A 17154-nucleotide genomic window follows, 5' to 3' on the forward strand; every position below is an offset into this window, starting at 1 on the left:
GCCTGTACAAGTGCAAGGGCTATAAAAACACAAGCAGAACAAGTAGAAAAGGGAAGGCAAATAAAGTCAATGTTAAGGAAGTACACGATAGGCACAAAATGCTGGAGTATCTGAGTGGGACAGGTAGCATCTCTGGAGAGAAGGAATGGGTGACGATTTGGGTCGAGACTCTTCTGAGCTGATATTTAGTGCATGATCCAGCAGTTGCAACAGGTTAGCAACAGGTGGCACAGTTGGTGCTGCTGCCTCACAGCTTCAGGGATTGAAATCCTGACTTCAAGTGCTGTCTGTGTGGAGTTTGCACACTCTCCCTGTGGCTGCAAGGTTTTCCCACTGGCTGCTCTGGAGTCCTCCCACTTCCCAGTCCGGCTGACAGGTTAATTGGTGATTGTAAATTACCCCTTGGTGTTCAGGCTCTTGAACACTACAAACACTAATGAAACTAGGAACTACAAATGGCTTGGTTTGGACTAAGGACTTTGGATTTTTGCAATAATATTGAATTTTTCACATTTTAATAGTGAATGTTTCAACTGATTATTTTTTCCCCTGTTAAACAGTTAGACTGTTATCTATGGGTACCATTAAGCCGTTGCAACAATTGTTCCTTTTTCGCTACACATTTGGCTCTTGTCTCTTGATAGGTGACAAAGAATCACTGAAACTCACTGCCAGGGGGCAGATACGATAATGGCATTTCAGATGCTTTTCCATAGGCACATGGATATGCAGGCAGAGGAGATTAGTTTAACCTGACATCATGTTTGGAAGAGACATTGTGTGCTGATGGGTCTGTTCCTGTGCTGTGCTCTTCTATGTTTTATTAATTTAAGGGCAGATGAAGGGTATGTGAGGGGTGATAAGTTGCGAGGCTACTAGGAAATAAGAAGGGGGGAAAAGTATTGATGGTGTTGCTCTGCTGGGAGCCAATATGGACCCGATGGTGTGAATAGCCTTTCGCTGTGTCGTGGTAAACAAGCAACAAAATGGTGAAGTAACCTCCACATGCAGTGTTACCCACCTTCAGATGACCAATAATAAATTTGTGCATCAGGTGGTTCCATTTCGATTTGCTGAACACGGAGAGATGTCCAAAGTCATGCTGCAACCATCCACCCTGTGCCTGCGAACAAACCACACGGGAGATTTACAGTTAGGTGCCAAACGTACTGAAGAGGTCTTTAGACTTTAGAGATATAGTGTGGAAAAAGGCACTTCGGCCCACCGAGTCCATGCCAACCAGTACATTACCACTATCTTACACATTACGGAAAATTTATAATTTTGATGAAGCCAATTAACCTACAAGCCTGCACGTCTTTGGAGAGTGGGAAGAAACTAGAACGCCCAGAGAAAACCCACGCGGTCACAGGGAGAATGTACAAACTCCATACAGACAGCACCCATAGTACGGATTGAACTCGGGTCTCTAGCGCTGTAAGGCAGCAACTCTATCACTGCGCCACTGTGCCGCCCCAGTTAGTCGCAACAATTCCCACCATCCCCTTTACCTTGGCAGGTCAGAGTCGCACTGGTATATGATTACTATGGCACTTCAATGATGTGGGGAAGTTAAAAGATATTGCATTGTATCCCAGATTATTGTTCAAACTGATCCCGAGTCTACTGGTTAGAATAACCCTAAAGTTATTAGGACAATATACATCTTGTGTTCAGAAGCCATCTTCAGACGTTCTACTGACCATCTCATCCATTCCACTAGTCCTCTAGTTTTATGGAGTAACATATAGTTCATAGCGGCCCACTCAGTAAGAGGTCAACATGAATCATAGCTGCAAGAACTTTATAAATGTTAAATGATGTAGATCGATCGGACTGAGTAATGTAGTCTATTGCAAGCAATTCAAACTCCAGGTAACTTGCCAACTGCAGGAAAAAATCATCTAATTGTGCACCATCGAGGTGAAAACCCACCTGCACAGTGCTCAGCAGAACTAAGCTGATCAGAAAGGGGAAGAGAGAGGCACCAAAATACCAAAGGGAGAGCCAGGCTGCCAGTTCAAGGAGCAGGATGTGAGCCAGTTGTCCCACAAAGAACAGCTTATTCGGCTGAAGGAAGTCTGTCCTTTCCACAACAGCACGCAGGTCTCGGAAATCCTCTGTCACCTGTACCTGAAAGATACAAAAGGCGATTAAAATCACAAACAAAAAATCTGCCAATGTGAAATAAAATCGGAATATCTTGGAAACAATCAGGTGGTCAGGCAGCATCTGTGGAAAGACAAAAAGGCCTCTGTGCCTTTTTTACACAGCAACACAGAGTTCACTGTCATGAGCGTATGATAGCACCTGGAATACACTGCCAGGGATGGTGGTAGAGGTAGATATGACTGGCGTGATATGAAACTTTTGGGTAGGCACATGGATATGCAGGGAATGGAGGGTTTTGCATCATGTACAGGCAGATAAGGGTTGGTCTTGGTATCATGTTCTGCATAGATAAATGTACTGTTCCATGTACTGTTTTTTGTTGTTGTTTTTTTTAACCCAAAGCAACTTAATCAATTATTAGCAATAATATTTACAGTATAAAATAAATCAAAACAAAACCCACCACCATATTACAAGACAAACAAATATACTAAATAACGACTATACAACTATATTACAATCCGTATTGAGTATGACTTCCACCCCACGCGGAGCCCAATGGTCCTGGAAATCCCCCAGAGTGCCCGTGGGCAGTGTGTAGTCCCTCTCAAGTACCATCCGGGCGCTGACGTAAACCCGGAAAAGGGGCAGGCCGCCGGCTCGGGCAGAGCCCTCTTCTGCTTGGCGCCGTGACTCGCAGATGGCCAGCTTGGTCAGGCCCAGGAGCAACCCAACCAGGACATCTTCACCCCTACGCTCTCCCCTCCGCACAGGGTGTCCAAAGATGAGGATGGTGGGGCAGAAGGCAAGGAGCAGCCCCTTTAGATGTTGGAACAGGGGCTGCAACCTCACACACTTCATAAACGCGTGGTATACAGACTCTTCCAGCCGGCAAAAGTGGCAGGCGGCTGGCGAGTCTGTGAACCACAAGAGAAACAGGTTGCAAGGGACTCCTCCGTGCAGTACCCTCCACCCCAGGTCCCCGATGTAGAGGGGGAGAATCCCTGCTTAGAGGGACCTCTCGCGACCGAAAGGCAGCATCGACCACCACTTTGTGTCCGGACGGTGGACAAGGGCAAGGAAGTGCAGGGCGTGGAGGAGGAGCCCCATGTTGTGTGGGACCGGCTCCCAAGAAGGATTATGGCGCCTGGGTTTGACGAGTACTTTCGGCTGAGCAAGGGTTTGCTCAGCCGCAAGTACTACACACGTTCGAGGTTCCCCGACACCCGGTGGGGCGGGACAAGGGCCAGCTGCTCTCATGACCAGGCCATCGCCTTCCGGGGGAGGGGGCCCCGGTCAACAGCAACCAAGTTCCAGACTCCCAGCAGGTCCCAGTGGAAGCCGGACATCCTCTGCAGGACAGCACGGTTCCATGTGGAGGGTGTTTGTCAGGGTATGGCTCAGCTCACTCCAATAATGCACCATCGAAGTGCAAACCAGGCACGATCATATGTTCAGTGAACTCTGTGTTTTGTGAGCACCAGCCTCTGTGATCTTCAGCTCACAGCCCAGTTCTATGCTCTGTAGTGTGGGGGGAACTCATTGAAACTTATCGAATAGTGAAAGTCCTGAATGGAGTGGATGTGGAGAGGATGTTTCCATGAGTGTGAGAGTCTAGGACCTGAAGCACGGCCTCAGAATAAAAGGATGTATCTTTAGAATGGAGATGAGGTGCAATTTCTTTGGACAGAGGGTGGTGAATCTGTGGAACTCATTGCTGTAGATGGGTGTGCAAGCCAATGTATATTTTTAAGGTGGAGATTGACAGATTCTTGATTAGCATGGATGTCAGGGGTAATGGGGAGAAGGCAGGAGAATGAGGTCGAGAGGGAAAGATGATTGAATGGTGGAGTGACTTGATGGGCCGAATGACCCAATTATTCTCCTATAACTTATGAACTATATGCCGTACAGAACATCGACTGGAGAAAGTACTCACGTTTTTCCAGGATTCTGAACTGGGCTGATCAGGTGCAAGTTCTCCAATCAACAGGGAGTTGAGATACTTGTTCACCAGCGTCTTATCAACATGGAAGGCCGTAAATGGGTCCTGAAAGGAAGAGACTTACTGTTATCCTAATATGACTTTATTTCTACAGTCATTGTTGTGCAATTGGCAATTTAATAACTAAAAATTCATCAAAAGCTTTTTTATTTAAATCGAGAAACCCAGGCCTGATCATACAGAACTGTGCCCAAGGTTTAAAAAGATCTTTTGAAGATACAGTGTAGAAACTGCAGATGCTGGTTAACAAAAACTAGTGGGTCCACCTATCTATATTCTCCAGAGATGCTGCCTGACATGCTGAGTTAATCCAGCACTCTGTATCCTCATTTGAAGATAAGGTTGAAATGACCTGATTCTAAACCAGAACTCATACCCTGATGGTTGCAGGAGGCAACGGCAATGGATAGAGCAAGGCATCTGGGGGAGAATGTCAGAGGAGATACAATGAATGTTGGTACAACTCTGCAACAATGTATGACATGTCTGCAGTCAGGCAATGCAAATCTTTTGCAGTGTTAAAGAACAGCTGAAGCACAAATTGTTGCAGTAATATCAATGGAATAAAGTGCCAAGAATTCTTGATTAGGAAATAAAATATTTGATGCGGAGAAGTGAGGGAATGCTCACCTGCACACGTAGAAGTCTTGCCCTTGAGCTTGCCACAGGTTGTGAGGCGGCAGTTCACAAGTGATAGGGGCAGAATATGGTTATTTGGCCCATAAAGTCTATTCTGCCATTCTGATCTATCTTTCCCTTTCAACCCCATTCTCCTGCCTTCTCACCACAACCCTTGACACCCATAATAGTCATGAATCTGCAAATCTCTGCCTTACAAATAACCATTGACTTCGCCTCTCCAGCCATCTGTGGTAATGAATTCAACAGATCACCACCATCTGACTAAAGAAATTCCTCCTCATCTCCATTCTAAAGGTACGTCCTTTTATAGGAGGTGGAAGATGGCAAAGGTGGATTGTACCAGTTGAAAGTTGTATTGTTTGCCAGCTGCCCCAGTTGGTAGCTGAGGTTCTGTGTTCTTGGTTGCCACTCACAGCACCAACTTAGAGCAGGGTGTGCCCTATGATTACTTCATCAGCTTCAGAGAGACTTCACTGAGTGTGACTGTAAGGTTTCCGGTAAACGATATGGCAATGAAACCGTACAAATGTTGCGTAACTAAAAGCATTAGAGTAAGACAGACTCTCTAAAGTGAAGAATTGAGTTGATAATCTGCACATCTTCAAGCTGAGCCCGAGGCTGGGGAGGGCTCCTGTGATGTGGAAGACATCCTGCCTGGTTCCTGTACCAAAGAGGTCACGCCCCAGCTCTTCCAATGACTACAGAGCGGTGGTGCTGACTTCACACATCATGAAGTCCTTAGAGAGGCTGGTGCTCACGCACCAGCGACCCCTGGTTAAACCCTACTTGGACCCCCTGCAGTTTGCTTGCCAAACAAAGATGGTGGTTGAGGATGCCATCGTCCACCTGCTCCATCGTTCCTATACTCACCTGGATAAACCGGGAAGCATTGTGAGAGACGTTGTTTTATGTCTCCAGTGCTTTTAACACCATCCGGCCTGCACTGCTAGGGAGCAAACTGACGAAGATGCGGGAGGATGTTCCATTGGTGTCCTGGATCACCAACTACCTGACTGGACGACCACAATATGTCAGGCTACAGAACTGTGTCTCAGACATGGTAGTGAGCAACACAGGGATCCCACAGGGGACGGTTCTCTCCCCCTTCCTGTTCATCATCTACACCTCGGACTTCAGATATAACTCGGACTCCTGCCACCTGCAGAGGTTTTCGGATGAATCTGCAATAGTGGGCTGCATCAGTGAGGGGAGGAAAGCTGAATACAGAGGTGTAGTCAACGACTTTGTTGACTGGTGTGGGCTGAATCATCTGCAGCTCAACAGCGACAAGAGTAAGGAGTTAATTGTGGACTTTAGGAGGAGAGGAACACCCCTGTCTCTTGTCTCCATCAATGGTGTGGATGTGCAGTTTACCACAGAGTACAAATACCTTGGAGTGGACAGTAAACTGGACTGGTCCAGGAACCCTGAGGCCAAGAAGGGACTGAGCCGGCTGTACCTTTTGAGAAGGCTCCGCTCCTTCAATGTCAGCAGTAAGATGCTGCAGATGTTCTACCAATCAGTGGTAGCCACTGCCATCTTCTTCGCTGCCGTTTGCTGGGGCAGCAGGGCGAAGGCTGGGAACGCCAATAGGATGAACAAACTCATCAGAAAGGCTGGCCCTGTCCTGGGGGCAGAGTTGGATTCATGGGAGGTGGTCTTGGAGGGGAGGATGCTCCTCAAACTGCGGAGCATCCTGGACAATACACCCTTCAATGACACACTGGTCAACTGCGGAGTACCTTGGTTCCACCAAGATGCAGGACAAAACACCACAGGAGACATTTCTTCTCTGTGGCTGTCGAAAAATACAACTCCTCTCCCTTCTGTCATGGAGTAGACCGAGACTGACTCCCCCCTCCCCCCCCCCCCCCCCCTTCAATCTTTGCACATCCCCAATCCTTTCCACTCATCATTTTAATTTCATGTTTCATGTATTTTGTGTTTTTATGACTGTTCGCAGATCAATTTCCCTCCTGGGATAAATAAAGTTATATCGTGTCGAATTGTATAACTCTGGGGTAAATTACATCCACTTCAACTTGAAAAGTGGTTGTTGGGATTTTGGTGAAAAGTAAAGTCTGTCGCTACACATCTGCTGGTTTAATGATAATAAATCTCTGTTTTTGGTGGAATTTGTAAATATGGAAGATTGCTTTTCCTAAATGGTTACCACATCACAAATGGTTTCCTATTTCGTCTTCAAGAGACTATGAGAATCAGGTTTAGCTTAGAGAGATACTTCTGCCCACCGAGTCGTCGCCGATCATGCCGTACACTAGCGTTATCCTATACACTAGGGGCAATTTACAGTTTTATTGAAGCCAATTAACCTACAAACCTGCACATCTTTGGAATGTGGGAGTAAACCGCACCGTACAGACAGCACCGGTGGTCAGGATCAAACCAGGTCTCAGGCGCAGTAAGGCCGCAACTCTACCGCTACGCTACCGTGCCACCCAAGTGAGGTGAGAGCTGTCCTCAGATGGAAAAAGAAGGAACTAAGTAACATTGGCCCATGTCACGAGAACAATGAAACAGCATAAACTGTAACTGAGTGACGGTGGTGGATCAGCCCATTTAGGAGCTGCAATGATGTGTTCCTAACAACAAAGAGAAGGGCGGTGAACAAATTTGTTCCTGTTGCACAATTTGTACAATGACTGCATCAATACAGTTGGCTGATTTCACTGGGATTGAGAGTTATAGAGTTGTACAGCGCAGAATGAGCCATTTGGCCCATCACATCCATGTTGACCTTGTTGCCCTTCTACACTGCCATTTGCCTGCATTTGATCCATATCCTTCCATGCATTGCCCACTATTAAGAGACTCTTTGAACAGCTGCAATGTGTGGAACATCACTTTATATCAGTAGCCCATCATGTGGAAGGAACTGCCTTAGGGCAAAATTATTTTAACGTGTGAAGTTGATTTACACTTGACGTAACTTAAGCTTGAGTTTCTATGAACTTTAGCACAGATCTGACTCATTTTATTTGTAACCAATACTTTAGACTTTAGAGTTTACAGATACAGCGGAAACAGCCCCTTCATCCTAGCGAGTCCACGCCAACCAGTGATCATCTGTACACTACCACTCTCCTCCACACTAGGGGGAATTTTACAACTTACCGAAGCCAATTAATCTATAAACCTGTACGTCTTTGGAGTGTGGGTTGAAACCAGAGCACCCGGGGAAAACCCATGTGGTCACGGGGCGAACGCACAAACTCCGTACAGACAGCACCCGTAATCAGGACCAAATGGGTCTCTGGCACTGTAAGGTAGCAACTCTACTACTGCGCACTGTACTGCCCAGTTTGGATTCTTTTCAAAGTACTCTAGACAAAGAAACCACAACCTCAGTATAGGGTATGGACCTTATCCATCTGAGCAAGTCTATAAAATTGAAGAGCATGCAACCTAATTGTTTGTTTAGTGGAAAGTAACATATAGTCTTGTCGTCTATCTGAACGTCTCTTGAACGTAATGTTTGTATCTGAGTCCACCATCTCCTCTGGCAGCAAATAACAGATATGCCCTACCTTTATTTAACCTACCAAAATACATAACTTTGCACTTGCCAGATTAAATTCCACCTGCCAATGCCCTGCTCAAATTTGTCCCCAAAGAATACTCAAAACAAGACTGTGGTGCATTTGAGAAATAATAGATTTTCACACAAGGCTGCAGTTACCCTGTTTAGGACTGTTAATTGTCAGATCTGCTAATGTTAGGTGGCCAGATGATACCTAGCTGTGGAGTTGCTCATTTGGAGATTCCTTAAACAATTGGTTTATGAGAAGAGTTACGAGGATGTTGCCAGGACTCGAGGGCCTGAGCTATAGGGAGAGGTTGAGGAAGGCTAGGACTCTATCCTTGGAGCACAAGAGGATGAGGTGCGATCTTATAGAGGTGTACTAAATCATGAGAGGAATAGATTGGGTAGACGCACATGGTTTCTTGCCTAAAGTAGGGGATCAAGTACCAGAGGACATAGGTTTAAGGTAAGGGGTGAAAGATTCAATAGAAACCTGAGGATTAACCTTTCCACACAGAGAGTGGTGGGTGTATGGAATGAGCTGCTGGAAGAGGTAGCTGAGGCACGTAGTATTGCAAAGTTTAAGAAACATTTGGATAGGTACATGGATAGGACGGGTTTAGATGGATATGGGTCAAATGCAGGCAAATAGAATATGCTGGTTGATGTGGGCAAGTTGGGTCAAGGCCTGTTTCCGCGCTGTATGACTATATGACTATAATTAGCTCTAGTATCTCCAGTCTGAAAAAGAGACCCAACCGAAACATGGGTCTGAAGAAGTTTCCCGACCCAAAACGTCACCTATCCATGTTCTCCAGCGATGCTGCCTGACTCTCTGAGTTATTCCAACACTTGGTATCTCTTTTTAATATCTTCAGCATTTAATTGTAAGGAATCTGAAACTAGGGAACTGCCAATCATAAAGTTGTACTGCTACCGAATGACAGTGTAGTTTAATCTGAACCAACTGCAGTAAACACAATGGGCTGAGGAAATTACAGTGAAAAGTCATGACCATGGCAACACAGAGAATTAGAGGCAATGATACAATCAGGAACAATTCAAAAGTCCACTATTAAATCAGTGCATAGCTAAATGCACACAGATCTCATCACCAGGACAAACAGATTTGATCCACTAGCACAGGGATCTCCAAACTATGGCCCGCGGGTCACATCCGGCCCGCGGCAAGCTCTTAGACAACGGGGACTGGAGGCAGAAGCTACCGGCGAAGGATCGCCGGAGAGCGGATCGCCACCGACCCCGAGCCGGGACATGGCGAGAGACCGCAGCGCCCCCTCGCAAACAACAAACCCAAGGAAACGTCCCTCCTCACCACCACCGCCGCTCACCCCGGGGAGAGCGAGGGGGGGGGGGAGAAAGAGTGGGGGGGTGGGGAGAGAGAGAGTAGGGGGGGGGAAGAGAGAGTGGGGGGGGGGGGAGAGAGAGTTGGGGGGGGAGAGAGAATTGGGGGTGGGGGAGAGAGAATTGGGGGTGGGGGAGAGTCGGGGTAGAGGGAGCAGCAGCTGAGAGCGGGAGCACGGGGAGGGGAAGGGTGTCAGAGGGTCCAGTGAAGGAGCGCCGCCACTTGCGGGGGCTGCTCCCTCCTTCTCTCACTCTCTCCCAGCGCCAGAGAGATCTGCTCCACTCCTCCACTCTCTTCCCCGGCCCCGTCTCCCTCTAACGCAGCAAAATAAGAAAAAACCACAAATGAAACTTCCCTCCTCGCCGCCACTCACCCCAGGGATGCGGGGCTTCTGACAACAACAAGCACACTTGTGTTTGTTCTTATTTCGCTGCGTTAGAGGGGGACGAGGCCGGGGAAGAGAGTGGAGGAGCGGAGCAGATCTCGCTGGCTCTTGGATAGAGAGAGAGGGGAGAGCAGCCCCCGCAAGTGGCGGCGCTCCTTCACCGGACCTTCTGACACCCTCCCCGTGCTCCCAGTCTCACCCGCTGCTCCCTCTACCCCGACTCTCTACCCCCCCTCACTCTTACCGCCCCACTCTCCCTCTTCCCCCCCCCTCCCCCCCCCCACTCTCTCCCTCCCCCCCCACTCTCTCCCCCCCACTCTCTCCCTCCCCCTCACTCTCTCCCCCCCACTCTCTCCCCTCCTCCCCTCCTCCCCCCCTCTCTCCCCTCCCCCCCCCTCCCTCCCCCCCCCTCTCTCTCTGCTCTCTCCCCCAGTGGTGGTCACTGTATTTTCTCTGTTTTATAAATAATTGGATACCTACGGTATATACATTCCAATATTTCAAGCTCTTTTTAAAAATTGAATATTATTTATTTGTTGCCATATAAACCTAATGTAAACTCTAATCTAACCTAACCTGGTTTAACCTTTCCTAATCTAATCTGACGTAACCTAGTCTAAACTTTTTTGAGTTCATTAAATTTATAAAACTCACACTTCTTTATTTTTTCCTACGGACCACAAAAATGTGCCAAATATATAATGTGGCCCTCATGCTGAAAAGTTTGGAGGCCCCTGCACTAGCACATTTGTAGTGGGGGTAGAGGTAAAGAGTTGGAGAATGAACTCTGTGGGTTAAGTAACAATTTTAAATGATCAATTCACGTTAATTTTTGCTTAATAAGATAGATGTTTATCATTGAACTCTTAAAATGAGCACCATGAGGAGGTTCTTTAAACAGGTGTAATCGGTGGAAACCGGTTATTTTGGTCACCCATTTTATGGGTGGAACTGGCATAGGGCAAAATTACTTTTATATACGATGTTCATTTAGATGTAATTTATGCTTGGGTTTCTGTAAATATTGGTCCCGATTTGCTTACTTTTATTTGGATTATGTTAAAGATACCACGACAAAGGAACTATAGTATAGGGCATGGGCCTTACCCATCTGAGGAAGTCCACAACATTGCAGAACATGCAACCTTATCGTTATCAGTTTTTATGTTTAATATTAAACATAACAAAATGCATGAAAGACAAACAATACAAGTGTTAATTTTCTACCTCTTGGATTATTGATTAGGATTTCGTGTACAGTATTTACTAGATCTTTGGGGGGATTGGACTGCAGCTATGAATTGCTCTGATCATCAGAATCCCTCCATGAGTTATTCATACCGCTGGATTGTTGGCTGCCCAAGCGAAATATGAGGTGCTGCTTCTCCAATTTGTGTGTGGCAGTGGAGGAGAACCAGGACAGAAAGGTCAATATGGGAATGGGAGTTAAAATATTTGCAACTGGGAGATTACGTAGGCCCATGCGGACTGAGTGTAAGCGAGTATGTTAGCAGATAATGTGAGAGCGAATAACGCCAAATATCAAAAAGTGCTGTTTGTTTATCAAAGAAGAGGCTGCATGCTACATTCTTAGGAAAAATGGAGGTAGGTGAGATGCCTGGGTTTGGCCCATATCCCTCTAAACCTTTCCTATGCATGTACCTTTCCAATGGTATTGAAACGAGTTCAAGGAAAGTTTGCCACACTGATCAGCGGATGCAGTGTTTGATGAATGAGGACCATGTTAATTTGGTTGGCCTGTAAGCGGAGGATTTTAGAAGAATGAGAGGTGACCTGATTGAAATGTACGGCTGTGAGGTGGTTTGACAGGATAGATTTTGATAGAGATACAAAAGACTGCAAATGCTGGAATCTTGGGAAAGATACAAAGTGCTGGAGGAATTCAGCGGGTCAGGCAGCATCTATGGAGAGAATGAATGGATGATATTTGGGGTAGTGACCTTTCTTCAAGACCTGAAACATTGTCTGTAGATTTTGATACGAATGTTTTCCCCTTATGGGGAATCTAAACTATGGTATGAATTTTCAGAATAAAGGATCACCCACTAATTAAGACGCCGATGAGGTAGAAATTCTTTATCTCTTGTGTATATATGGAGTTCTCTACATCAGAGTTCTGGAAGCTGAATTGTTAAATAGATCGAGTTTTGGTCAAATGGAGAGGTGAAAATTATAGAGGACAGGCACTAGGATCACATCAACAATGATCTTATTGAATGGCAGAACAGGCTTGAGCTGTGAAATAGTCTACTCCTGTTTGTTATTTCTTGTTTTCTCACAAATGGTTTGGCCAAAGTTTTGCTACAAGGATACGATTAAAAGAGATATGACAAATTTTAACCTTGGCACTGACAACTAGGAATCAGCTGTTGAGGTGGATTAAGGACCTCCAGGAGGGTATGAAGAACCATCGTAGCCTGTGGTTCAAGACCTAGGCCTAGTCAACCACAGCAGGAGATGCAACTATAGATGAAACGTCCCCTCTCCAAGCAGGTCAACGTCAAAGCCACGCCATCATCTCTCACAGATGGACGGATGCTAACGACAGCAACAAACAAGTTGGAAAAACTCAGCTGGTCAGGCAGTAGCTGTGGAAAGAGAAACAATCAACACATCTAGATAGGATGCATCCGAAGTTGCAGAGAGAAGGAAGAGACAATTGGGCATAATCTTCCAAACTTGGACATTGGGCTGGTGTTGGAGTACTGGAGGACTCCAATTAACCTACACACCTGCATGTATTTTGGAATGTGGGAGGTAACCTAGAGGAAACCCATGGGGTCACAGGGAGAATGTGCAAACACCACACAGACCGTATCCAAGGCCGATAACACAGATTACAATAGACAATAGACAATAGGTGCAGGAGGAGGCCATTTGGCCCTTCGAGCCAGCACCGCCATTCAATGTGATCATGGCTGATCATTCTCAATCAGTACCCCGTTCCTGCCTTCTCCCCATACCCCCGGACTCCGCTATCCTTAAGAGCTCTATCTAGCTCTCTCTTGAATGCATTCAGAGAATTGGCCTCTACTGCCTTCTGAGGCAGAGAATTCCACAGATTCACAACTCTCTGACCGAAAAAGTTTTTCCTCATCTCAGTTCTAAATGGCCTACACCTTATTCTTAAACTGTGGCCCCTTGTTCTGGATTCCCCCAACATTGGGAACATGTTTCCTGCCTCTAACGTGTCCACCCCCTTAATAATCTTATACATTTTGATAAGATCTCCTCTCATCCTTCAAAATTCCAGTGTAAAAAGATAACTTACTCACAAGTTAACATAGCCAAACTGTAAAAACACTTGATGGAAGCATATAAAGTAATGAGAGGCATAAAGTAAACATTTGAAACTTTTTTACAGGGGTGGAAATGTCAAAAGACGAGAGGGCATTTAAGGAAAAAGGGGCAAAGTTTAAAGGAGATGAGCGGGGTCAGTTTTTTTTTTAACAGAGAATGGTGGATGCCTGGAATGCACTACCAGGGGTGATGGTGGACGCAGATACAATAGTGGCATTTAAGGGGATTTTAAATAGGCACATGGATATGTGGGGAATGGAGGGATATGGATCATGAGCAGGCAGAAGAAAATAATTAAAATTGGCATTATGTTCAGCATAGACACTCTGGATCGAGGGGATGTTGTGCTTTACTTGGCAAGGCCACCAGCATAACCAAGGATGAGTCTCACCACTGGTCACTCCCATTTCTCCCCTCTTCCATTGGGCAGCAGGTACAAATATGTGAAAACACACACCACCTGTTTCAGGGACAGCTTCTTCCCAGCTTTTATCAGGCAACCGGAGCATCTTATCACCAACTAGAGAGCAGTCCTGACATACCAACTTCCTCATTGGAGACCCTGGAATTATCTTTAATTGGAGTTTACTGGACTTTATCTTACACTGTCTGGTTACACCTTTTATCCTGTATCTGTACACTGTGGGCAGCTTGATTATAATCATGCATAGTCTTGTTGACTGGATGGCATGTAACAAAAAAGCTTTTCATTGTACCCCAGTACATGTGACAATAATAGATGAAACTAAACTAAAACTATTCATCCGGGAATGTTAATTATCAGATTCATTCAGTCAATAACTTGACAATAACTAGATGTAATAATTGATTTCTGTAGTTCCTACCCTGCAATTCTGTTATCTTACTTCATTTATCAACCACTAACATTTGAAATATTCAACAAAGTGATGCACATCGTACGTGATCTCCAAGTTCCTCTATCCTGTATCTGTACACTGTGGACAACTTGATTGTAATCATATATAGTCTTGCTGACTGGATAGCACACAACAACAAAACGCTTTTCATTGCACACACTGTACACATGACAATAGTAAACTAAACTAAATTACTGTGTAGGAATGAACTGCAGATGCAGTTTACGCCGAAGTTAGACAGAAAATGCTGAAGTAACTCAGCAGGTCAGGCAGCATCTCTGGAGAAAAGTCGAGACCCTTCTTCAGATTGAAGTTCTTCAGACTGTTAAACCACATTCTTGTTCCTTGAAGGAAATGGACCACGTGCAGGCATAATACAAATGATTGGTTTAACCTGGCATCGTGTTCAGCACAGACATTCTGGGCCGAAGGGCCGGATCCTGTGCTGTACTATTCCACGTTAACGAGGTGATCGCTGATCAGTGGCGAGTGACCTTTTCCTCTCTCTCAGGATTGATCAGTAAACTCGTCCATCTCATGAGCGCCAGGAATTTGGCCAGAAACGAGAGGGAAGGAGGAGGTGGTGCCCCTCTTACCGTGGCGTCCTGCCCTGCGTAGTGCCCGATCAGCCGGGCGCCTCCCGGATGCCTCTTGCTGAACTCGCTGATATCATAGACCTTCCTGCGGATGACCAGCCAGCGGTCGGTGCGGCCGCAGTGTCTCTGCACCTCGTCCCAGGTGAAAACCCGCTGGCCGCCACACTGCTCACTGGAGCCCATCACTGATGGAGAGGTAGGTATCTCCACCCTCAGTCCCGGGCCGGGCTTCGCTCCCCCGCCATCCCTCCGCTCTGCCCCTGGCCCCTGGTCCTTGGACCCTGCTTCAGGAGCACATCCAGCATCAGGCGGTGGAGAAGCGCCCCTGGGGCTCCTGTTGGGTGGTCCCGCCAATGACGGCTCCTCTCCCCCCATTGGTGGGTGTGCGGCGGACTCTTCGCGTCGTGATTGGTCGATGGGTCAAGAAGCGGCCGGAGACTGACCGCCATTGGTCAGTTGTGGCACAGGCGGCCAAGGGCTGGCCGGTGATTGGCGGCTGGTGGACATCAGATGGGCTCAGGCAGGCAGGCATCGAGGGCGTGGAGGGAACCAGTTGATGTCGGGACGCGGTGAGCGGCTTTCGTGCGGGTTTGGATCATTCGCACCAAACCTCGGCAGATTTAGCGAGGTGAAAGCAAAGAAGCGGGGAGAAAAAACTGTGGTGGTGGGGGGAAAGTTTAGGAAGCTACTGCAGATGCTGGTTTCAACCGTTTGTACAACGCTCTCAGCTCATGTACTTACTGCGTACTGGAGGAACTCAGCGGGGCAGGCAGCATCTCTGGAGAGAAGGACTGACTGGGTGATGTTCCGGGAGGGTCTCCATCCGAAACGTCACCCATCCCTTCTCTCCAGAGATGCTGCCTGTCCCGCTGAGTTACAACAGCATTTTGTGTCTGTCTTCGGGGAAAGAAAGTTGTCGATTCAGAACTGTATTTCGAAGCTGCACATGATGTAAACCTGCAGGTAAAAGAGATGAAAAGAGGGAGACCATCTCTGGCTGTGGATCCCACTACCGGGCCATTCCCTCCATCCTGTTGCCTGGGCTGCTGAGTTCCTGCAGCACTTTGTGTTTTGATCCAGATTCCAGCACATACAGTCTCTATCAAACTATACCCTGTCAAAGATTCCTCGTTATGTTACAAATTTCATAAGGTCAACTCTTTCTTCTAAACTCGTCCACGTCCATGCCAGCCAAATTAACAAGTTCTTTTTCATAAGTTCATAAGTCAGTTTAGTCTATTGTCACTTGTTCCGAGTTACAAAGACAACGCATGATTATAATCGAGCCATTTACTGCGTGCAGATACATGATAAGTGAATAACGTTAAGTGCAGGATAAAGCCAGCCAAGTCCGATCAAGGATTGTCCGAGGGGCACCAAAGAGGTAGATAGTAGTTCAGCACTGCTCTCTGGTTGTGGTCGGATTATTCAGTTGCCAGATAACAGCTGGGAAGCAACTGTCCCTGAATCTGGAATTTTCACACTTCTATACCTTTTGCATGTTGGGAGAGGGGAGAAGAGGGCACTGTCAGGTTGGTGTGGGTCCTTGTTGATGCTGTCTGGCTTTTTTACTTTATCTGCAGGAGAATTCTATTTCCACAAAGCAAATATTGCCTTTATGTCCCAGACTGCAAACATGGTAACATCTTTCAATTTAGAATTACTTTGAAGGGCATTTAGCTTCTGCATGCCGCAGACGGCTGTGGAGACCAAGTCATTGAGTATTTTTAAAGCGAGGATTGGCAAATGCTTGATTAGTGAGGGTGTCAAAGATTACAGGGAGAAGGCAGGATAATAGGGTTGAGAGGGAAAGATAGATCAGCCATAACTGAATGGCGGAGTAGACTCCATGGGCCAAATTGCCTAATTCCGCTCCTATGACTTATGAACATATGAAAATCCAAATTACACCAACCATGTTGTCCTAGAAACCTGATAACATTTTTGCCAGATTTGGAAAACTGGAGCAGCTGAAAATCGCCCCCACTCCAAAGCAAATGACTGAATGGCAGCTTGGTTACAAGGTGGGATCTGGATAGTGAGTTGGATGATCAGATGTGATCACATTAAATGGTAAAATTGCCCCCTCAGGCTGAATGGTCTTCTCATAGATTCATACAGCACAGAAACAGGCCCTTTGGCCCAACTCATTCTTGTTGACCAAGATGCCCAATCTAAGCTAGTCCCCATTTGCCTGCATTTGGCCACGACCCTCCAAAACGTTCCTGACCATTTACCTGTTTGCTCTTACTACTTTCTCTGTTTCCCCTTTAGGGATCCCCAGCTTAAATACCAGCCTGTTCTA

At 46.5% G+C, this 17154-nt stretch overlaps 1 protein-coding gene across 1 annotated transcript in view; it reads right to left on the reverse strand.

The window, feature by feature from the left end:
- LOC144602301 (acyl-CoA (8-3)-desaturase-like) overlaps positions 1-15191 on the reverse strand; it is a 38962-nt gene extending 23771 nt beyond the window's left edge. The window contains exons 1-4 of the mRNA XM_078415241.1: positions 14850-15191; positions 4052-4162; positions 1936-2133; positions 1022-1123 (exon numbers count right to left, since the gene is read on the reverse strand). Coding sequence (XP_078271367.1) covers positions 1022-1123; positions 1936-2133; positions 4052-4162; positions 14850-15032 — 594 coding nt within the window. The 5' untranslated portion in view covers positions 15033-15191. The remainder of the gene's footprint in view (positions 1-1021; positions 1124-1935; positions 2134-4051; positions 4163-14849) is intronic.
- Between the last annotated feature and the right edge of the window lie 1963 nt (positions 15192-17154).

Source organism: Rhinoraja longicauda, chromosome 18, assembly GCF_053455715.1.
Source record: "Rhinoraja longicauda isolate Sanriku21f chromosome 18, sRhiLon1.1, whole genome shotgun sequence".
NCBI lineage: Eukaryota > Metazoa > Chordata > Chondrichthyes > Rajiformes > Arhynchobatidae > Rhinoraja > Rhinoraja longicauda.